General features: G+C 58.6%; 2 protein-coding genes across 4 annotated transcripts; one reads left to right on the top strand and one right to left on the bottom strand.

Moving 5' to 3' along the window:
- Positions 1-6,335: 6,335 nt before the first annotated feature.
- GAS2L1 (growth arrest specific 2 like 1) lies at positions 6,336-11,945 on the top strand. 2 transcript variants are annotated; one of them, XM_081801880.1, is made up of 6 exons: positions 6,336-6,496; positions 7,461-8,112; positions 9,476-9,583; positions 9,672-9,768; positions 9,868-10,039; positions 10,605-11,945. In XM_081801880.1, the coding sequence occupies exons 2-6, from the start codon at positions 7,480-7,482 to the stop codon at positions 11,638-11,640; spliced, it is 2,046 nt and encodes a 681-aa protein (XP_081658006.1). In that variant the 5' UTR covers positions 6,336-6,496; positions 7,461-7,479; the 3' UTR covers positions 11,641-11,945. The 2 variants fall into 2 exon arrangements, with proteins under 2 accessions (XP_081658006.1, XP_081658004.1); XM_081801878.1 differs by having other exon boundaries at positions 6,345-6,496; positions 7,263-8,112.
- A 161-nt stretch (positions 11,946-12,106) lies between these two features.
- Positions 12,107-19,134, bottom strand: RASL10A (RAS like family 10 member A). 2 transcript variants are annotated; one of them, XM_081801909.1, is made up of 4 exons: positions 14,183-19,134; positions 13,640-13,744; positions 13,008-13,132; positions 12,107-12,736 (listed from the first exon to the last, which is right to left on the bottom strand). In XM_081801909.1, the coding sequence occupies exons 1-4, from the start codon at positions 14,399-14,401 to the stop codon at positions 12,469-12,471; spliced, it is 717 nt and encodes a 238-aa protein (XP_081658035.1). In that variant the 5' UTR covers positions 14,402-19,134; the 3' UTR covers positions 12,107-12,468. The 2 variants fall into 2 exon arrangements, with proteins under 2 accessions (XP_081658035.1, XP_006749509.1); XM_006749446.3 differs by lacking the exon at positions 13,640-13,744 and having other exon boundaries at positions 14,183-17,858.
- Between the last annotated feature and the right edge of the window lie 2,838 nt (positions 19,135-21,972).

Here is a 21,972-nt window from a genome sequence, read left to right as displayed (position 1 = left end):
AACAAGTTAAATGGTAGTGTGCCGAGTTTTTTTTCCTTCTTTTAAAGATGGTTGTTTAACTAAGACTAAACAATGGGAACCCCTTGTGAGCATGCTCAGTATCATTGTGGAGAACCAAGAGGGCCTCTAACTGTAACAATGTTCATGGTTGTGATGTTTTTTTTTTTTTTTTAAATAAAATTCCAAATGTTTATAAACAGTCATCCTTCTCGGCCTCTGTTGCACAGTCGCTGCGAGTCTACTTGGAGTGCACCCTGACCCACCAGATAGGCGCTCCTTCCAGCATCCTGGGAGGGGAAACCCGAAATGGTCAGGATGGCACCATGTCGGGTGTGGTGCTGCCAGCAAGGAAACGGGGGTTGCATTGTCACCTTCACCCAGAACCCTAGCTCTAGCCACGGGGACATCTGGCCCAGGTCTGACTGATTTGCAGGGAGGAGCTCCGTGGCAGAGGGCCAGGCACCGTGGCTGACTGGCTCCCAGGCCATTGTCTTGGTTTAGCGGGCGTTCCAAGTCGGGCTCCGCATGCTTCAGAACAAAGGCCTGCATCAGTGACCGCTAATGGGAACCGTTTGATGTGACATTTTCTTGGTGTTACCAGGTCAGAGTTTGTGAACTTGGTAAATAGAGGCCGCCGTTCAGCTCTCTCTGATTGCCTTGTGTGAGGTCAGAAGCCAGGGCTTTTCCCCAGGAGCGTGTTTCTGAAATTGCAGAGAGGAGAAGAATCCCAGACCCTTTACCTCTGGGCCTTTTTGGTCAGTCTTGTCTTTTCTTGGACTTGGTGAAGACTATTTAGATCCAGGCCAGTAGATTTTAAGTCTTGATGCCCTCCTGTACATGCGTGATTTCAGGCATCCAGAGATTGAGGCCCTAATGTGCCTTCCTGGGAAGAGAGGTTTTCCAGGTAAGCAACTGGATGTAACCCAGCCTGCAAATAGTTGATCACCAGATGCTCAAGAAGGAAATGCAGGCCTAAACATAACCCAGTCAGCAAAGACCAGCTAGGGCAGGGCTGCACACAAGTCCTGAATGGGGGCTGGGCGCTTCTGGAAATCAGATGTTGGCAGCTAGGACTCCTGGCTCAGAAGCGCAGTTGCTCAGTGTGCTGACTTGAAGCAGTGGAGTGAGTCCTGCATAACCTAAAGTCGCAGCCGCAGCTTCTCTCAGCATAACTATATTAGTCCATATTTCCAGAGTCCACAAATTGTATCTTACTCTGGTTTTTCAGAGCTTAAAGAATGATAAGTGAAACCAGCTAGTGTTTGAAGCTTTAAGGAGAGATTGTCACCTTTGCCAGGGGAAGGCACAAGAAGAATTTGGAATAAATTATTTCCTCTCCATCCCTTGGCCCATGAGAGCAGGCCTTGGGAAACCTCTTAGCCCGTGCACCCCTCCCTGCTCACAGTGGCCCTGCTGTCCTTAGGGTTTGCACTACTCGCCCGTGCTCTGAGGCAGACAGGGACAGGTCCTGGGCGCACTCCCAGCCCTCCTGGACGTACGTGCGACATCTCTGTGGCTTCATCTTTTACGTGACGAGTCATTTCTCAAGAATAGGCATTGCTCTCCCACCTCTGGGAAACCCCTCATCAGCCCCTCTAGGTGCCAAGCCATTTTTCTGTTCCCCTAGTGCCCACCCACTCCCTAGAACCGACTTCAGTCTTGCTTCTACTGATAGGGTAGTTCTCAAAGTCCCCAGTGACCACGTTGCCAAATCAGTGGTCCCTCCTCGCCCCTCTGGTGGCTGCTGTCCCCCCCCACACACACACCGACCTCAAAAGGTAGGAAGGCCACCTCTGAGCCGCACTGCCTGGCTGGCCTCCTCCTGAGTGATGGGCTCACAGAAGGGCTGGAGCCGGCCCCTTCCTCCAGCCCAGCTCAGCAAACCGGGGCGCCTGCCGCCTCGCGCGGAGCCTCACAGTCCTCCTGGCCGCCTTGTTCTCGTGTTGCCCCGGCCCCCGACCCAACCCAGCAGGCTCTCTTCAAAGTACGGTATCTAAGTCACCAGCGCCCCCCACCTCTCATTTGCCACCCCTCGCCGGGCTCCCCGCTTACCCCGGCCCCTCCAGCCCTTGCCCCCAGATGCCAGAGTGACTTCTTGACACCTTAAGTCACCGCAATTCTTACAACTGGCCAAGGCCTTCCAGCCCACGTGCCATGACCCCCGAGGCCCCTGTGACCTCAGCTGCCCCGCTCAGCCTTGCTGGCTGGAGTCTGGCCACACAGGCCAGTGCTGCTCTCCAAGGGGCCCTGGCAGGTGTCGGAAGCATCAGAGCCCGGGTGCACACCCTGAGGCCCGAGTTTAACCACGACATCCCCGGGCTCGTGCAGGGTGCCAAGCACCACCTCGCTGCATTCCCTAACCGGGAAGCCGCTGAGGAGGGAGCCTACCCGCGTCTCCCGGATGAGGCGGCAGGCGAGGCCAGAGTCGAGGGCAGTGTCCCTGCAGAGCCTGCGCTCCCCGCACGCGGGTGTCTTGTGTCTGGGAGGCCGGGGCTCTGGCAGCTCCGGGTAGGGCTCAGCCACCGCCCGGCCCGCAGCCCGTGCTAAGGGGTGACAGGCAGCCCTCCGGCGTTCCCTGGCTCCCGCCTGGGGCTTGAGGCTGCCCCAGGAGTGGCTCGTGTCCCTGCCTCGAGAGGGGCTCGTCGCCAGCACCGAATAGTCCTGCGAGAGGTGTTTATGTCCTCAGCGCCTAGGCCTGGGGTTTGGTAGTGTTCATGTCGGAGGGCTGACTTCTCTCAGCCGAGAGGAACGTCTGCCCGGCTTCCAAGCTCCGTCTCCAAGGGCGGTGCGAAGCCGGTCAGTGCCCCTGGAGCTGGACGGGGAGGAAAAGCGGGGCTGCGGCCGCCAGGGAAGTCCTGCTTCCGTCCCACAGCCTGCTCCGAACTCTCCAGGAGCTCTTGGTCAGGCACACAGAAACCGTTTCCGTCACGGCCTCGTGCGCCCGCGAGGCCCCGCTCCACAGTCCCGGGCAAAGGCTGAGGCGTCGGTGGGGACAGCGACCGCGGACCACAGCGAGTGGCTCACCTGCCCCGGGGGAAGGAACGTGGGGCTCCAGGCCTGCAGCAGCTGTGGGGCCGAGGACAGGGCCGTGACCGGGGCCAGCGGCCGAGGCAACGGGGAGCCAGGCTCCCGGACACCGGGACCCCAGGGCCAACGGCTGGCTCTCCCACTACCCCCCCCCCCGACACACACACGGAGCTGCCGGGCACAGGGCAAGTGACGGGCAGTGCAGCCGAGGCAGGCGGGAAAGCGGGCCCTCTGGGGCTTTCCGGCTTCGATTTCTCTCCTGGAGGGCACAGGAGGCAGCCCAGGGAAGCGGAGGGTCACTTGTCCCACAGCCGGGGCGGGAGCAAGCAGCTGTCATGCTTGGACCCGCCTTGGAACAGAGGAGCCCAAAGAGCTCCTCCCCCAGGGCTGTGCTCACAGGCTCAGGCTAACCCGCCGGGCTTGGAGTGGACCCGACCAGCCCCTGAGCTGCCCGGCACCAGGACCGAGTCCCGCCAGTGAGGGCTTTACTTGAAGACTCCGTGGCCATCGTCTGACCTCCACCTGCAACCCAGGCCAAGCACACAGTTCCCCGGCACCCAGCAGTGGAGGCCAGAAATCCGGCCACGTGCCCACTGGCCACGGGCAAGACCAGGTCTGCCTTGGATGCACAGCCTCCCGCACACCCTGCGGGAATGGGTTCAGGACAACCATAGCCCTAACCTCCTGTCCCTCCAGCAGTTTCTGTGACTTCCCTTGGTCCTGCAAGGACCAGCAGAGGTCACCACACAGCAGAGGGCGTCAAAGCTGAGGCCCTCCACAGCCTGGGCCAGGAGTCTGGCCATGCCAGTCAGCCCTACCCCTGCCACCTGTCCTATAATCAGACTGTTGGAGTCTGTGCTCTGGAGGGGGCCTCTGCGATGGCACGCCACGGCGCAGGGGATGGGAGATAGGGAGCAGCAAGCCCCCACCCCCGTGTCCCCTCTTCCTCAGAGGAATAGTAGACATCTGTCCCGACTGCTAACTAATGATACCATTTTCACAGCTCTATGATGCAACTGTCCCATTGTACACGTAGTACAACAGAGACTCAGCTTAACCATCTCACCCAACGGTGACCAAGAGCAGGGCCTGGGTTCAATCTGACCTCTCTTATGTCTAGAGCCCTGTCGTTGAGCAAGGTAGATATAAGCAGGACTCAAACTCCTGCACAGCTACTGACCGCACACATCCCTTGCCCTCTCTGGGCCTCCGGGTCCCCACATGGTAAGATGAGAACACATAAAATCATCCTACCTCATAGGATTATTTTGAGAACTAAATTACTTCATCTCCACACCTTGCTCTTCCCCCTGAAACCGGAGTTCCCTTGCCCCATCTCCAGCAGCCCTCTCTCCCAGGTATCAGCTGTCCCAGATCTGGGAGTCATTCTTGACTCTGTCCTCACATTCACACCCATTCACCAGCATATCCCATTAGCTCTCCCCTCAAATACAGCCAGAATCCACCATTCTCCACCATCCCCACTGGTAGCACCTGGTCTCCTCGGGGGTTCCTGCCCTGCCCACCACAGCAACCACAGGGAACCGGTTAAGACCTAAGTCAGGTTACACCCCTCCCCTGCAATAAATCCCTCCATGGCTCACATGTCCCTCCAAAGAGGCATGGCCCACAAAGCCTTACTCGCTCCGCCCCCAATCTCTCTATCCTCATCCCTCCCTCCACCCCAGCCTCACAGGCCTCCTTACTCTTTCTTGAACATACCAACCACATGCCCACCTCAGGGCCTTTGCACTGGCTGTTCCCTCTGCATGAAATACTCTCCTTCTAACCATCCACACGGTTCCTTCCCTTAGCTCCTTTCCTGACCACTGATTTAAAACTGCAGCCTCATCCCACCCCACACTTCCAGGCCACACCCCCTGGCTCCACTGCTCTCTCTTCCCTAGTGCCTCATCCCTGTTTCAGCCCAGGGGCTGCCTCCCTACCGCGCTGTGAACCCTTAGAGCTGGCTGTTTCCTTCCCCACCTTTTGCTCTTGGTTCCCAGTGCCAGAAGAGACCCAGCACACAGTAGGTGCCACATAAGTGTCAGGCATTACTCTTACTAGTTACCGGCCTTCCTCACTCTTTGTGGGTAGGAGTGCTGAAGGAGAGGGTAGATCAGAACCTGCACCACTTGGGTATCTAGACACTGGGCTGTGAGTCCATGAGTCATGAGGACTCAGTGAGATGATGCACGTGACCAGCCTGGCACCAGCAGGTCTGGCACACAGTAGGTACTCAACCAATGGCCCTGAGCCTTGAATGAGGATGTTCCCATTATAGCCAAGTTCTTCCCAAGAAGAACTTGTTCAAACCCGGACTCCACCAGCTGCTCTCTCGAGCCCCAGTCTGGGCAAAAGAGAGTCCCTCATAGAGGTGACTTGACTAGTTTAGGTCAAGGGCACAGAGCAGGCCTGGTGCACAGGAGGAGCTTTATGAAAGCTCTGAGACTTGGCTATGGGTGGTGGTGCTTCCCCCCAGGCTGGCCCGGTCTGGCCAGCGAGGCTGCAGCCCAGCCAGGCCTGGCCTCCCCGCCCAGCCAGCAGCAGGGGGCAGGATTTCCCGCTGGTCCCAGCCAGGTCCTTCCTCTGCAGTTTGAAAAGAAACCAGCAGCAATTAACCCTCCGGAGCCAAACCGACCCAGGCCACTTCATTATCCTCCTCTCCCCTTAATTCTGTGCCTGACCTGGGCAGCCAGAGGTGGTTGGGGACGGGCCTCCCCACAAAGGGCAGGGGCCAAGTTGTCAGATCCGCAGGCCTTAGCCACCTGCCTACCCCTCTGAGGCTCAGTGTCCTCATCAGAAAAACGGGTTCTCTTAACCTCAAGGTTAAAGATGAGCATTCAGTGAGGAGTGGCACGCCAGGCGGGCAGAATAGGCCGTCCTCCCCCTCCACGAGGCCTGCCCTGCTGGTAGGAAGCTCGCACCCGGAGTCACGCTGGCCTCACTTATCTGACCTAGGAAGGTTCACTCCAGACGGAGGTGACTTTGCAGCCCCGGTCCCTATCGCTTCCTGAGTTCTTCTTGGGAACAGGCCGTGCGGCCCTCCCGAGGAGGCAGCTCTCCGGGGAAGGGGTGTAATTAAAAAGGCCCAAACCTCCCCAGGAGTCCAAGGAGGTTTGGAAGGGACCGCGGAGACCAGCCTGAGCGGGGATGGGGCGTCCGGGCTGGTGGGGTCGCCTGGGGGCCCTGGTCCCGCCCCCACTCCAGTCAGGAGACTCCAGCTCCTCCCTCGGTCCGCCTCGCCAGCCCCGGAACACCTCTGGCCCTTTAAGAGCGCGCGGCCCCGCCCGCCCCCTCGGGCCGGATCCGAATTCCAGGGAGGCGGGGCGGAGACGGCGGGCGGGCGGGTGCGGAGGCCTCAGCCGCGGGACCGGATCGCTGTGGCTCGGGCGGCGCCTCCCTGCGGCGGCCCGGCCCCGCTCGGCCCCGCCGGGGCGATGCTCCCCGAGGCCGCAGGATGAGCGAGGTGAGCGCGGGGACCCCCAGCAACCCCTGCCTGGCGCGCACTCACGGGTACCTGGCAGCTGCGGCCTCCGTTCCCCGGGGCTGTGTGACCTTGGGCGGCCCCCGAACCCTCTCTGGGCCAAGCCGAGAGGCCAGCGCGGGCTGTTAGAGGCCCTTCCGAGTCCCGGCCCCGCACGCACCCGGTCTGCGGCGCTGGGGAGTCTCCTCGGAGGAGGCGGGGCCTGGCTCCGGCACCCCCGGGGCTGCCCCGGGCTCTTGCGATCCGCAGCGCGGCTCAGGTCGGCCTGGCTCTGCCACGCACTGCTCTGCGACCTTGAGCGAGCCCTTGCCCTCTCTGCTCCTCAGTTTCCTCATCTGTAAAATGGAGATAAAATCACTAACACTCAGCCCTGGGCAGGGGCATTGCGGTTACTGTTACTGCTGTTATGTCGTTGTTATAATGACACAGTCCTTAGGGAAGGGGAGCTGACGGAGTACCCGGGACTTTCGCAGAGGAGGTGGGCCGGGTACCAGCCCTGAGTGATGGCCCTAACCATTCCTGCGGTTGGGACCCGGATTCCTGGACAGGTCCTGCCTGTCCACTGTGAGTCCACGCCTGTGGGCTGCATCTCTAGGGCTCTGCTTTCCACCTACCATGGGGGGCAATAAGGATGCCTGTGTGCCTGCCAGGGAGGGAGGATTCAGCCAAGTCCCCCACCACCCCCCTCCCAGAGGGAAATAGCAAACATTTACAGATACTAAGTCATTCATACAAATTATCTCATTAGGTCCTGCAAGGAAGGTACTATTATTGTACCCATTTCACAGACGAGGAAACTGAGGTACAGTGAAGTTTCTCACAGCCAGCACACAAAACCAGGCATCTGGCCTGAGATGACTGGCGAGTTGCAGGTGGTCAGCGGCTTAGTCTGTACTGAGTGCTTCCTGGGTCCTCACAGCAGTCCTGTGTCCCTGCCCACCCACAGTGACTCGGCTGGCCCGAGCATGGCGGACCCCGTGGCGGGAATCGCGGGTTCGGCAGCCAAGAGCGTGCGGCCGTTCCGCTCGAGTGAGGCCTACGTGGAGGCCATGAAAGAGGACCTGGCCGAGTGGCTCAACGCCTTGTATGGCCTGGGTCTGCCCAGCGGTGGTGATGGCTTCCTGACGGGGCTGGCCACGGGCACCACCCTGTGCCAACATGCCAATGCTGTCACCGAGGCCGCCCGCGCTTTGGCCACTGCCCGTCCAGCCCGCGGGGTGGCCTTCCAGGCGCACAGTGTGGCGCCTGGCTCTTTCATGGCCCGCGACAACGTGGCCACGTTCATCGGCTGGTGCCGAACAGAGCTGGGCGTGCCTGAAGTGCTCATGTTTGAGACGGAGGACCTGGTGCTGCGAAAGAACGAGAAAAGCGTGGTGCTGTGCCTGCTGGAGGTGGCGCGGCGTGGGGCCCGCCTCGGCCTGCTCGCCCCTCGCCTTGTGCAGTTTGAACAGGAGATCGAGCGGGAGCTACGTGCTGCCCCCCCGGCCCCCCATGCCCCCACGGCCGAGGAGGATGCCCCTGAAACTGCCACCACAGAAGGGGCTCCCGCCCGCGGGCCCCGCATGACACCCAGCGACCTGCGCAACCTCGACGAGCTGGTGAGTCCGCCAATGAGGGCGCGCGCCCATGGCCCTGCCTTACGCCCGCACCGCGTGCCAGGGACGGGACAGCCTGTCCCATGGGGTGGTGCACATGTTGAGCATCAAGTGTACACCTGGCCCCAAGGAGATGGGCACCACCCAGAGAGGGAGAAGTGCTGGGGGAGGGCACATGGCCCCGCTGGGCCAGGGATAAAATCTGAACTGCACTGCATGATCTCCCCGCTTCCTTTAAGGGCTCCCCGTGCACCAGAGAAGTGCTGTATACTCCCTCATCCAGGGGGCCGCATGATTTGACCCCTTCTGTATGTACTCGAGGGCTAGACAGTTGCATCCACATCACAGAGCTCGAGGTTTGAGTGGGTGCCTGTGACCCTTGGCTCTGAGCAAGATGCCGGGCACACAGTAGGCTCTCGGTGAGTGCCGAGGGAAGCTCCCCAGGGCTCTACAGGCCCACCCACTCCCCCCGCAGCCCTGCGCACATCACCGATCTGGGAAGCCAGGCCCAGAGCTGCTGCTAGGAGCCAGAAGTCCTCTTAGGAGGACGGGATCAGCTCTACTGTGAGCACAAGAGGTGCCAGACCGTACCCCCAGCTCCCTCCTCCTCTTCTCGGGACCTAGGTATCCCTGACGCCCCCGCAGCCTGGCCAAGAGTTTCCTTCTTATCAGGAGGTTAGGACTATGATGTGCCTATCCCAGAGGGGGTAGCCGGTTGGCCATGGGCAGAGGCTGCCACCCCACCCCTGTCTTGGGCCAAGGTCACCCGAGGCTCCACCTGCTCATTTCCTCGGGCTCCACTGTGGGCTGGGAGGCGGGCAGGGCCGCCCACATAGCCAGCCTGGCAGCTCCTGGCCTTGGCGGGGGCATGTGGGTAGATGTGTGCTTGCTGGGCGTGTGGCCTCTGTGTGTGTGTGTGTGTGTGTGTACACCCACCCTACACGTCTGCCGCACCGATGTGGTGTGGGTCCCCTGCACTCGTGTCCCACGGCCTGCCTCCTCCCAGGACCTGGCCTCCCTGTGGGGCCTCAGCCTCTGTGAAGTAGGTGAAGGGGGAGTGAGGACGGCTTCCAGGACTGCCCCAGGCTCTGGGGCTGGAGGGATGCGCCTCACTGGGGTCCCAAGCCCCGACCTGACCACAGCGCCACCATCCTTTCCTGGTCAGCTCCCTGACCTCTGACAGCCAAAGGGGAAGGGGAGCTGGGGAAAGGTCAAGTGTAGAGCCCGCACCCAAGGCTGGGGCAACGCAATCCGTGCCCCGTTTCCCCGGAAGGACCTGCTTCCTCCTGAGCCTCGAGCTGCTGACATCAGGCCCCAGGAGGAGGGACTGGATCCCTGACCACCAGTCTCTCCCGTCTGACCTCAGGTGAGGGAGATCTTGGGCTACTGCACCTGCCCAGACCAGTTTCCCATGATCAAAGTGTCGGAGGGGAAGTACCGCGTGGGAGACTCCAGTCTCCTCATCTTTGTGCGGGTAAGAGCTCGGGGCTGCCCTGCAGGCCCACGGGGGGCTGCCGGGCCCATCCGACAGGCCGTGACCTGCCCACGCTGGGCTCCCACAGGTGCTGAGAAGCCACGTGATGGTGCGCGTGGGTGGCGGCTGGGACACTCTGGAGCACTATCTGGACAAGCATGACCCGTGCCGCTGCTCGTCCTCGGGTCAGTGCCCATGGCGGGGGCGGGGGGGGCTGGGCGGGCAGAGCACTCGTGTCTGTGGCACCACCCTTCACCTGCCACCTGTTCTCTCACCCCCCGCAGCCCACCGCCCGCCCCAGCCCAGGGCTCGCACCTTCTCCCCACAGAGGGTGTCGCCCACCCCCAGCCCTCGCGCTGGCAGCCCAGCCCCTGGGGGCGAGCGACGGAGCTCCCGGCCAGAAGTGACGCCCATGAGCCTACGCACCTCAAAGGAGGGAACAGAGACCCCCCTCAGGTGAGAGGCAGGATGGCCAAGGGGTGGTGGGGGGTGGTGAGGGGTCCCGAGGGTGGCGGGGGGGTGCGTCCGCCCTGGCCTGGATGACGAAGGAGCCTGTGCTCCAGAGTGACTCACACCCTGGGAAAAGTTCCCGTGGGTGGGGGCAGGCCTGGCTTCCTATCTCCATGGCAACCCAAGCAGCCGAACAACACAGCTGGGGCAGGCCCTGGGGGCTGGGTGGCGGCCAGTCCTACCCGCTTCCCCTGGCCTGCCTAGGAAGCCGGAGGCCTGGGGAGGGGGAGCTCGGAGCCTGGCTTCTTCCGCTGCCTTGGGGTTGGGGGGTGGCCCCGGCTGCCGGAAGCTGCTGCCGAGTCCCTCACTTCTCTCTGGAAGTCCCCAGGAGGACCGAAGCCCTTGACAGCCCCCACCCCCACCCACCCACCACCACCACAGGTGTCTTCCCCGCCCCCAACCACTTGGCTGCTTGTTCCTTCCTCTCCCGGCCCTTTCTGCATGTCAGTCCTGTCTCTGGATGCCCCATCTCTCTCTCTCTCTCTTTCTCTCTCTCGTTCCCCTGCCCCAGGGCCCGGGACCAGCTGCCCCCCCACCCCCGCTCCCGCCGCTACTCCGGGGACAGCGACTCCTCAGCGTCCTCAGCCCAGAGCGGCCCCCTTGGTATCCGCGGTGAAGACTCAGGCACCGGCCCCCGGAGGGAGCGGCCCAGCCAGCGGCTGACCACAGGCACCCCGGCCTCCCCGAGACGGCCCCCCGCCCCGCGCAGCCAGTCCAGAGACCGAATGGATCGGGGGCGGCCCTGTGGGGCCCCCGGAGGCAGGGCAGCCCAGCTGTCGGCCCCCAGCCCCGCCCGGCGGGCCCGGAGCCAGAGCCGTGACGAGCAGACCACGCTGCTGGTGCGCAGGGACCGAGACGGGCAGCACTCGTGGGTGCCCCGGGGCAGGGCCAGCAGGGGCTCGGGCAGGAGCAGCCCCCAGACTGCCCGGGCTCGCAGCCCTGCGGCGCCCCAGCCTCTCCGGGTCTCCAGCCCCACCCCAGAGGCGGGCGCCACACCGGCCAGTGCCTTCCGCACCCCGCTACAGCTTGACCCGAAGCAGGAGCAGCAGCTGTTCCGGCGCTTGGAAGAGGAGTTCCTGGCCAATGCCCGAGCCCTTGAGGCCGCTGCTGGCGGGAGCCCCGCAGGACCAGCCTCTGACCCAGCTCGGGTCCCAGACCCCTCAGCTCCTGACTCGGCCTACTGTTCCTCCAGCAGCTCCTCTTCATCCCTCAGCGTCCTGGGTGGCAAGTGTGGCCAACCTGGGGACTCTGGCCGGATGGCCAATGGGCTGCCCGGGCCCCGAGGCCCAGTCCTATCCAGCTCTTCTGATGAAGGCAGCCCCTGCCCTGGTGTCGGGGGCCCACCAGACGCACCTGGAAGCCCCCCGGCTGGCCTGGAGCTCCCAAGGACCTGGGCACGGGGCCGGATGGACACACAGCCAGACCGAAAACCCTCACGCATCCCCACGCCTCGGGGCCCTCGACGTCCATCTGGATCCACAGAGCCTGGGTCCTGGCATGCCCTGCACTCTGTGAGCCCAAGGGCAGAGCCGGATTCCTGGATGTGATGAAACAGCCCAGTTGCCCCCTCCCCACCCCAGGCCCACATTCCTTCTCTTCCTTTTCCTTCGTGGCCTTAACCCCTCTGCATCAGGGAGCCCCCCCACCCCTGTCTCTCGGGTACCAGACCTCATGGGACCAGACCCCTTGGGACCACATGGCACAATGGGACCTCTGTCGTACATTCCGGTTGGGGGATGAGCGTTGCTATTTAATTACTAATATTATTGAATGCCTTAGAGGAGGCCAATGAGGACCCCTCCTGAGGTCCTGTGGCCCTGCAGAGCCTGACAGTAAAGTATTGTTCCAGCCACTTGTGTCTGCTTCTTGGGATCAGCCTTGGGGCCATCACACCTTTTGGGGAACGCTTATTACATGTTGGGATTCAGGCATTAGGTGCCAGGGAGCAATGCCTGGCAGCTCTGACCTCGAAGCTTGAGACCCTGCAGCCCATCCGAGTAATGGGAGGTGTGCTTGCATTGTTTTCCCCTTTATTACCTCCCGAGAGGTGTGACTTAAGAGTTTGTCCAGTGAAGCCGCAGGAGCAACCTGAGAGCTTCCAATCAGAATAACCAAGTCCAATGGGATTGTAACCCAATGAGGTCCCAGAAAGGACTGCTTGAGCCCAATGTAGCTTGGGGCCTGGCTAGGTCCAATGAGGCTCAAAGAGAGTCCTGTCGCCCAGGAGACTGACTGGGAGGTTTCCTCATCCAACCAGGGAGGAGACTTTGTCCTGTCCAATCCGAGAGAAGTTGGGCAATTTCGTCCAATCCAGGTACCCGGTTGTTCCAATCAAACCACCCTCCCCCCACCATCGGCGTCGTCGTCCGGTTCAGTCACATGAGGCTGCAGCGCGCCGGGTGCAGCGCCCCCTGCAGGCGCAGGGCCGGGTGCGCAGGGCGCGCGCGCACCAAAGCGCAACGCAGCAGCTCGCGGAAAAGACGCAGCACGTGCCAATTGTACTTGGCGGAGCACTCGAGGTAGCCGCAGCGCCAGCCCCTGCGCACCAGGGCGGCCAGAGCGCGCCGAGGCCCGAAGCGCAGCCGCTGCCGGTCCCGCTTGTTGCCTACCACGAGGATGGGAGCCTCAGGTGCGCCCGCCGGCCTGTGGGCCAAATGAGGACGCGGGCTGCCGTGCCGGACACCCCACGGCCCGAGACCCCTCTCCCCCAGTGGGTATATACACTCCTGTGGCCAAAGACACCCCCCCCCCAAGGAAATACCAGACCCGAGGGGCCCAAAGACCCCATAGCTGGCAGGCCCGAGACCCGGCCAGGACTGGGGAAGAACCCACCCACTGCCCTTGGGCAAAGGCCCAGCCAGTCTGGCAAAAGCTCCCCTCCTCTGCCCACACACACCTGTGGCCGCGTCCCCACCTGGTCTCCGAGATGCGCTGCCGAAGCGCCTTCACGTAGTCGAAACTGTCCGGGCTGCAGATGTCATAGACGAGCACGAAGGCGTCCGTGTCCTGCAAGCTCCAGTCCTTGGGGTCTGGCCACTCCTGGGGCGGGAGGCCAGAGTTTGCCAGAAGACCCTTTCTCACTCTCTGACTGCCAAACCCTCTGAAGGGTCTTGACGCTAAACCCACAGTTCATCCTCAGGCCCCGGCCGTCCCCACCCCCTGTGCGCCATCTCCCCCCAACAAGCTCCCTAGGCCCTTACGGTCTTCACGGTGGCCAGGGTAAAAATTTCTAACCCGGGCCTGAAGCCTGTCAGCTACCAGCCCTCCTCACTCTCGGCCTCCTCTCTGCCCACCCCCTAGCTTCCTCCTTCCAGCTTTCCAAAGCTCGGCTCGGGGCCCCTTGAGCCCTCCCTCCCTATTTACTACAGCTGCCTCTAAGCCCTGGGCTCCCTATTCCCCAGGCCCTCGGAGACCATGGATTATGGACAGCTGTACATATTCGGGCCTCCGCCGCTCAGCACATGCTGTTCCTTCCACCTGGCAGGCTTCTGCCACTTCTTTTAATCAAAACTTCACTCATCCTTCCAGGGTCAGCCCCAACGTCACCCCTTCCAGGAAGCCCTGCTTAATTCTGCATGCTCTTTCCTCTTCACCTGTCGGAGGCATCCAGCTCCAAGAATTCAAAGTCTGTCCTGGACTTCGCACAAATTGCTAAACGAGTCACAGGAATAAGGGAGCAGAGAATGACCGCCCTAGAAAGTACACCTGTGTCTGGCCCCATCCTCCCCCCACTGAGGCTCTGCCTAAGGCCCCAAACATACAGTGCTCACCCTCAGGGAGACACAACCATGCTTGCCGTGCACTGATCCAGAGCCACCAGCGGAGGCAGGCAAATATACAGGCACTTTAGGCGAGTGAGAAAAAGCCGCTTTTCAAAATCGCAGGGCCTCGGGCCTGATCTTGGGCAGCTCCAGGCCGTCAAGAAGGAGAGAGACACACACAAACCCCCCAGGACACGTTCATCCTTCAATCCATGAACACAGTTGGGCACCCCGGGGCTGTCCAGGCAGACACGCACGTGTGCACCGAGCACCCGTCACACATACACACACGCTGTTACACGCCCCTGCCCGCCCCTCGAGCCGCTACCTCTGGACCCCCGGGGTTCTGACCCGGACGAGCTCCGTCGCCGTCGCGGATGCTCAGGTCGTAGACCGCGCCGTCGAGCAGCACCGCGGGCCGGTAGAGGCGTGGCCCGTCCGTGGGCCGGTGGCGTTCGGGATAGTCACCGAACAGGAACTGGCGGATGATGGCCGTCTTGCCCACGCCCGGGGCGCCCAGCACGGCCACCCGCAGGCTGCCCCCCATGGCCCGCGCGCCCTGCCGCGCCCAGCGCTGGAAAGCCTCATGGGCCAGCGGCGCGCCGTGAGCCCCGCGTGCCCTGCACGGTGCGCTCTGGCCCCGCGCTCCTCATCGCCGCCCGGAGCACCCTGGGCCGGGAGAGGCCGGGCCAGAGGACTGAGCGGGCGGTGGTCGGAGGGCAGACAGACAGCCGAGCAGGCCGACGGAGGACGCGCGAGCAGCTCCGGCAGGTGCCGAAGCTCGGGAGAGAACAGACCCCGCGCGCGGTGCAGACACCGCCTCCGCCCCGCAGCGCGGCTGGAGGCGCCGCCGGCAGCGCGAGCACCGAGGTCCGACCTTCTGGCCGCGCGGGTCCCGCAGCGGATCGGGGCGCGGGGGCGGCGCTGCCCCTCGGTGCTTCCGTCCCCCGGTCCTTCTGTCGCTCCGGCGCCCTGAGTCGCCGCCCCAGCCAGCGGCGCGAGCGAGCGAGCGGAGCTTCCCGGAGGCGGCGATGAGGTAACCGCCGGCCCGCCCCTCCCCACCTTCCCCCTACCCGCTCGGGACGCTCCTCCCGGGAAGGGTCGCGGGAAGGTGACTGGGGCGCAGGGAGCCGGGGGAGGGATCCAGCCCCCTCCGTGTCCCGCGCTCCTCTCACCCGCTCCAAAATAGAAGTCCCTTCCCGCCCACGTCCGCGTCCGCTCCTCCAAACACCGCTCCGGCAAGCTGGCTCCAGACAATCCCAGCCCGCTGGAGCCAGGCCGCCTGGGTCGGATCTACAGCCCCAGCTCTGTGACCTTGGGCGAGTCTCCGCGCTGCGCTGGCTCTCTGCTCCGCAGCCATCAGACGCAGGCACCTTGCTTGAGATCCTACTACGTGCTGGGCCCTTTACTAAGCTGTTGCCTAGTGATCACTCAATCTACAGCCTTATCCTGGTTATCTCCGTTTGAAAGAGGAAAACAGGCCCGGGAGGGGGCTCTCCAAGGGTGGGGGGCAGTGGGTGGCCCCTGACGCACAGCCTGTGGTCTCCTCTGAGGAGCCCTCCCACTTTGGTCCTGCACACAGAGGTGAATGTCCAGCATGAAACAATATATCAGGAGGCCGTCATACAGGTGGGGCTGGACAGAGTGTGCTGAGCCTGGTACACACCGGGTTGCAGAAACTCAGCCCGGAAGCCCTGTCCCAACAAGGCTGAAAGATCCAGAAATTGGTCAGCATCACCTCTGTCACTGCTAAGGCCAAGTTTTCTCCACCTGTAGCCTGTAGCTTCCCTCGAAGCCCAAATTCCCCCCTCCCTGGAGCTAGTGAGAAGCTCCTTCACCATTACAGCTTGGAAAGTCTGGGTTTGTCCAGCCCCCATCCTCTGATTCTGCTTGCCTCCTCCCTGCAGAGGGGGGCTCTCCCGTTTCTCTGACCAGATGCACAGGTACAGACAGCTCTATGTTTCTGCACTGACCAAGAGACACTTGGGTGTCTCTTCAACAAGCATTCCCAGTCTTAAAGCTCACCGGAGAGACAGGGAGGGAAAGAGAGGGGAAAATCCTACCTTAGGAGAGTAGGTTCTAGAACACATGGGATCCAGGAATTGTAGGAGCGTAGAGTGGGAAGTGGAGGAGAGAGGGGAGCTTAACCCTGAAGTGAGGAGAGGGTGCATCCTCCAGGGAAGCAGGTGATGGCAACAGAAGGTTGTGTACTGGTTGTTTTCATCTTCCCATACTGGGTCTGCTTTCACTCTTCTCCTCAGCCACTAGGGAGCTCAGAGCCAGACTTGTGGCTACCTCTGGTAGGTGTTCTAGGTCTTCAAGCCCAGTGAGTGGGGGACTACTGGCTTCATCTTCCTTTCCTGCCATGATTCTTTCCCTTCACCCAACTTCCCCACTCTATAACATTTCAGACTTATGGGTTTTGTGAGCTGCCTCAATTCCTTTGGCGAACAAGGCTGAGCATAAATAAACTAAGCTCCCCTTCCATTTTGGCATTCAGGAGGGTGCGGGGCTGACATCAGGACAGTCTTCCTTAAGGCCCTGGGTGGGACCCGCATCTCTGACTGGAGCACCCTCTCTTCTCACTCCTTGGGAACAAGACCACCCTTGGGAGCTAGTTCTGCATGTCCTTCCTCCGGAAAACCTTCCTTGCTTCACTTTCTGACAGAGTGCCTTACTGGGCAAGGCTTCTTCAGAACCAGCAAACAGGGCTGTGCGTGGGTGGGTGGGGGGCATCTCTGGGTCCCAGTGTGCTTTCTCAGTGCATGGTTTGCATGGTTTGGGAATGATGGAGGACACTCTGGACGGGGAATGTCCTAAAGCTCCTAAAAAGCCCTGCAGACCGCACAGGGGTGACCCATTCCCTAGGAAACTCGTGCGCCAGCACCCCTAGCAGCAGTCCCCGTTTAGCAAGGGCCTGTGAGGTCCCACGCCCCGACCCATAGCTGCATGCTCACTGAGGCCCAAGGGTGCAAAGGTTTTCCTGAGATTTCCCAGCAGGAGAGTGGTGGGACGGGCACTGGAACCCGGACATTGAGCCATCAGGTCTGACTATCTGAGCAGCCCAGGGACCAGAGGGCCTTCAGGAAAAGATCAGTTGAAGCCTGTGACCCCGTGGGAAGGGACTTTGAAGAAGCCCCTTTCATTCATGGCGACTGAGCCGAGCAGTGATGGGAGTGGGCTGCCCAGGTGCCAGGCTTCCCAAAGACTAGCAAGCCAGAGAACTTGGGCTGGGATGGAAATTTCTAAGTTTCCCTCGGCGGTCCCCTCACTCCTTCCCCAAGGAGAGGCAGCCAGAGTGCTGTCTGTTGCACCATGGCTCCCAGGCTCCTCACATGCTTCCCATTCGGTGCTCCAGAGAGCACTCATCAAGCATCCATACATCTGTTCCTGTGGAGCATAGGACCTGGTGCTGGGCCCATGGTGGCCAGGCTGGTTCCTGCCTGCCCTCTGTGGCTTGTGAAGGAGCCAGGCATGCAGCCAGGCACAGACAGATGGAAAGGCCTGGGATCTCTGGGGCTGAGGCGACCCAGGGGAGGCACCAGCCTACTGAGGTTGGGGGCTTAGGAAAGGCCTAATGCCACACCTAAGCTGAGCCCTGAAGGGTTAAGCCACAGAAAGTGGGGTGGGCTGGGAGGCTGTTGGGAGGCCCTGGGCAGGGGCAGGGCAGGCACCGGGTGGAGAATCCTGAGCCCACAGCCTCCTGATGCCAGCCTGCTGAGCACCGCCCTTCCCTGCCACCTGTGCCCACACAGCTTCTCCCCAGCTGGCCCGATTCCAGCCCTTTCCTGGGGTCGAGCACCCTGGACTGCATCCAGCTCCCAGGAGCATTTGCTCTGGGCCCCACCCCGACCTTGCATCATGGTCTGTCCTGACCTTTAACACTTGTCCACAAGTCCACTTGTCCCAACAGTGACTCACCCCCTGAGCCCTGGATGGGGGGGTACCCCTCTCTCAGATGCTTGGCATATAGTGGGTCCTTGGTCATCCTTATAATGCCACCCACTGAGTGTAGTGGTCAGCCTCTTGAAGGCCCTCAGGACACGAGGAGGAAGCACAGAGTGGGGCTGAGTTTGAGGTCTCCTCCCAGGAGTGTGTAATCTGTGCAAATTACTTAAACTCTCTAAGCCTGTTTCCCTCTCCATAATGGGATAACAATGGTCTTGACTTCACACAGTTGTGGGAGGAGATGAGATAAAACGGAGAAAAAAACAAGATAATTTAGTAAGGTGGGAGGGGTAAAAGATTTGTACATATAAAACAATTTCATTTTTATATGCAAATAGCTACTAGTTACAAAACAACGGAGGGACATGTGTGTCTACACGGGTAAGTGTGCACACAAATATTTCCTAGCTCTGTCTGCTGAGAGGTCCTAGAAGTGCTAGCCCAGGAGCAACAAACACACCCAGCACTTAGATCTTGGTTTCTAAGGCCACTCGCCAATGAAAGGCACCATGCTCCTTGGAGAAATGGCTGATGCTAGGGTCGGGGCAGGACAAATACAAGATGAGCCTGGAGCATCTTGTAATGCCAGAAAGCAAGGGAAGCCGCAAAGTAACGAAAAGATGGGCCACATCAAAGGGACGCAGAGGCTACCCGAAAGAGCTCCCAATGGCCAAATTGGAACAATGTATGCAACAAAATAAATAATGTACTTTTGGATTAAATTCAAATTGGAAAATAAATATCCATTAGTCCAGACTGATATAAAAGACTGAATTAATAAATAAATATGGGAGAAGAAACCAATTCTTTCCTACAGAAGGATTTCAAGTCATTCTGTAGCTACTCCCTGCCCCCACAATCTTTCCCAAGTGTAGGCTGCACTTAGTGACTTGCTTCTAAAGAACAGACTAGGGGAAGGGGAAGAGAGTAACTCCACAGTGGAGAAAGCTGGAAACACGACCTTGGCCAAGTGATCAGGCTAACGTGACAGTGATAGACCGATGTTGTATGCCCCTGATCTGATGTAACAAAGAAGGGCAACTCTCTGGTCTTAAACCCACAACCTCGTCTAACCACGAGAAAAACGTCAGACAGACCGAAATTGAGGGCTAGTCTACAACATACCCCACCAGTACTCCTTGAAATTGTCAAGGTCAGGAAAAAACAAAGTCTGAGAAACTGTCACAGATTAGAGGAGCCTGAGGAGACATGACAACCACATGGAATGTGGGATCTGGGAACAGAATGAGGACATGAGTGGGTAAACTAGTCAAATCTGAATAAAGTCTGGAGTTTAGTTTACAAATTATATATTACATAACTTATTTTATAAATATATATTATTCTTTTTTTAAAAAAAGATTTTGACAGAGAGTATGAGCAGTGGGAGCAGCAGGTAGAAGGAGAAGCAGGCTCCCCACTGAGCAGGGAGCCTGATGCGGGACTCCATCCTGTGACTCCAGGATCATGACCTGAGCCGAAGGCAGTCGCTTAACCAACTGAGCCATCCACGCACCCAAGGACAAACTAGTTTTAAAGTTCAATTGGGACAAAGAGGGTGAATAAGAGGGCACTATAAATATAGAAATATAAAGGTACAATACTTTTTAAAAAAATGCAGTGGCCTATGAATAGACAAAATTCTCTGCGGCAGAACAGGGTCCACAAAAGCACTCATATACATATGGAAATGTAATACATGTTACAAATGACATTTCAGCTCTGTGGGGCTTAAAAGATGAATTACTCAGTGAATGGTGTGGAGACAACTGGGTAACCATCTGGGAAAAGAGAAAGTTGGATCCCTACCTTGTCCCTAACATAAAGCCCAGATGGAACAGGATTGAAATGCACAAATGAAGATCAGACAAGCACCAGATCAGGCAAGTATAAAAGAGATTAAAGGAAGATAGCATACAAAAACAATTTCGGCATGGTAAAGTAAAAGACTGTAACAAAATGGGGAGAAATAATGACAGATCGATAAGAAGAGGACCAATAATTATACAAATGGGCAAAAAATATGAAATATGAATATGAAGCAGCTCACAGATGGACATGCAGGGGCACCTGGATGGCTCAGTCAGTTAAGCATCTGACTCTTGATCTCAGCTCAGGTCATGATCTCAGGGTTGTGAGATCAAGCCCTACATCAGGCTCTGCACTCAGTGCAGAGTCTGCTTGAGATTCTCTCTCCCTCTCTGCCCCCAACCCCCACGCGTGCGCATTCACGCTCACTCTCAAATAAATCAATAAATAAAATCTTTTAAAAAAAGAGAATAGGGGGGTGCCTGGGTGGCTCAGTCGTTAGGCGTCTGCCTTCGGCTCGGGTCACGATTCCAGGGTCCTGGGATCGAGCCCCACATCGGGCTCCCCGCTCAGCGGGAAGCCTGCCTCTCCCTCTCCCACTCCCCCTGCTTGTGTTCCCTCTCTTACTGTGTCTCTCTCTGTCAAATAAATAAATAAAATCTTAAAAAAAAAAAAGAGAGAATAGGACATGCAAATGGCTTGCAAACACACAAAAGGAGGCACATTGAAAACACAGTAAGCGAGGCGCCTGGGTGGCTGTCATTAAGCGTCTGACTTCGGCTCAAGTCATGGTCCCAGGGTCCTGGGATCGAGCCCCGCATCGGGCTCTCTGCTCAGTGAGAAGCCTGCTTCTCCCTCTCCCACTCCCCCCTGCTTGTGTTCCCTCTCTCGCTATATCTCTGTCAAATAAATAAAATCTTAAAAAAAAAAAAAAAAACAGTAAAGTACCACTCTTCACCATCAGTTTGGCACACATCTGTACACTGGGTTGTCTGTGACGGTATGGGGGAACAGAGGCATCTCACTCCTGGCTGGCAGGAATGTAAATTGGAGAATTTTTAGCAAGAGCTATCAAAATTATGAGCGCACCTACCTTTGACCCAGCAACTTGTGCCTGAGGAATTTATCCATGTATGAAAGTGAATATTCGGGCGCCTGGGTGGCTCAGTTGGTTGAGCGACTGCCTTCGGCTCAGGTCATGATCCCGGAGTCCCGGGATCGAGTCCCGCATCGGGCTCCCTGCTCGGCGGGGAGTCTGCTTCTCCCTCTGACCCTCCCCCCTCTCATGTGCTCTCTCTCTCTCTCTCATTCTTTCTCTGTCAAATAATAAATTAAAAAATCTTAAAAAAAAAAAAAAGTGAATATTCTTTGCAGTATCACTCGTACTAGCAACACCCAAGACCAACTCAATGGGCATTGTGGGGCTTCTGGTTTGGGATGGTACCTCCATTCGATGGAAAACCACACAGCCATTATAAAAAGGCATGAGGACGCTCTCTGTAATGGGCTGATAATCTAGAAGTCTCCAACATAGAATATAGTGCAGATCGGGGTGTATTCCATGCTACCCATTGTGTATAAAAGGGGGAAAAGCCGTATTAGACATCTTTGAGTCTCTTTGGAAGGTAACATTGGTTCCTTTGCAGAGGGGAATGAGGAGTAGGATTTTTCACTTCTTTTTTTGCCTTTTGGATTTTGAGCCATGTGAATACATTGCCTTCTCAAAACAAGAAGTACGATTTAAAACAGAAAATGCTATACTCTCCGGTCTAGCAATTCTGGAGCTAGATCCTACAGCTACATCTGTTGCCCATGAGCAAGGGCGTATGTAGGCAGATATTTACTGCACTGTTGCTTGGACTCACAGAAGATGGAAACAGCCCGAAGGTCCGTCCATAGGCACCAGCTAATGGCAACCTATTCACACAAGAAATTCTGAGGTGGGTCTGTTTATACTGATAGGTTAAGAAAAGCAAAGTGCTGGTAGTATCTGGAATGTGCTGCCATTTGTTTGGTAAATATCTCTGTGGATTTGCTTCTAATCTAATACAGAATATTCCTGAAAAAAAAAACCAAATCTAGCAACAAAGTTTGCCTCTAGGGAGAAAAACTAAGAACTGAGGAAGGGTGGGAGGGATCTTTTGTGTGGCTTATCTTTTACCAATGGTCCAGAATCTAGCCCTCTCCATAGGAAAAAAAATTTTAAAAAGCAAACCACTAGCTGAAGATAAAGAAAAGAAAATGAGGTCACCCCGCAGGCCTTAGCCCAGTGTCTGGCACACAGGGAACCCCTCAGGCTCCTGGCTGAATTCCCTGACTGGCTGGGAAGGCTCAGAACCTCGGCAGGATGCTAAGGCTCCC

Source organism: Leptonychotes weddellii, chromosome 13 (genome assembly GCF_054177405.1).
Source record: "Leptonychotes weddellii isolate Sample4059 chromosome 13, ASM5417740v2, whole genome shotgun sequence".
Taxonomy (NCBI): Eukaryota; Metazoa; Chordata; class Mammalia; order Carnivora; family Phocidae; genus Leptonychotes; species Leptonychotes weddellii.
This window is presented reverse-complemented; position numbering and strand designations above follow the sequence as displayed.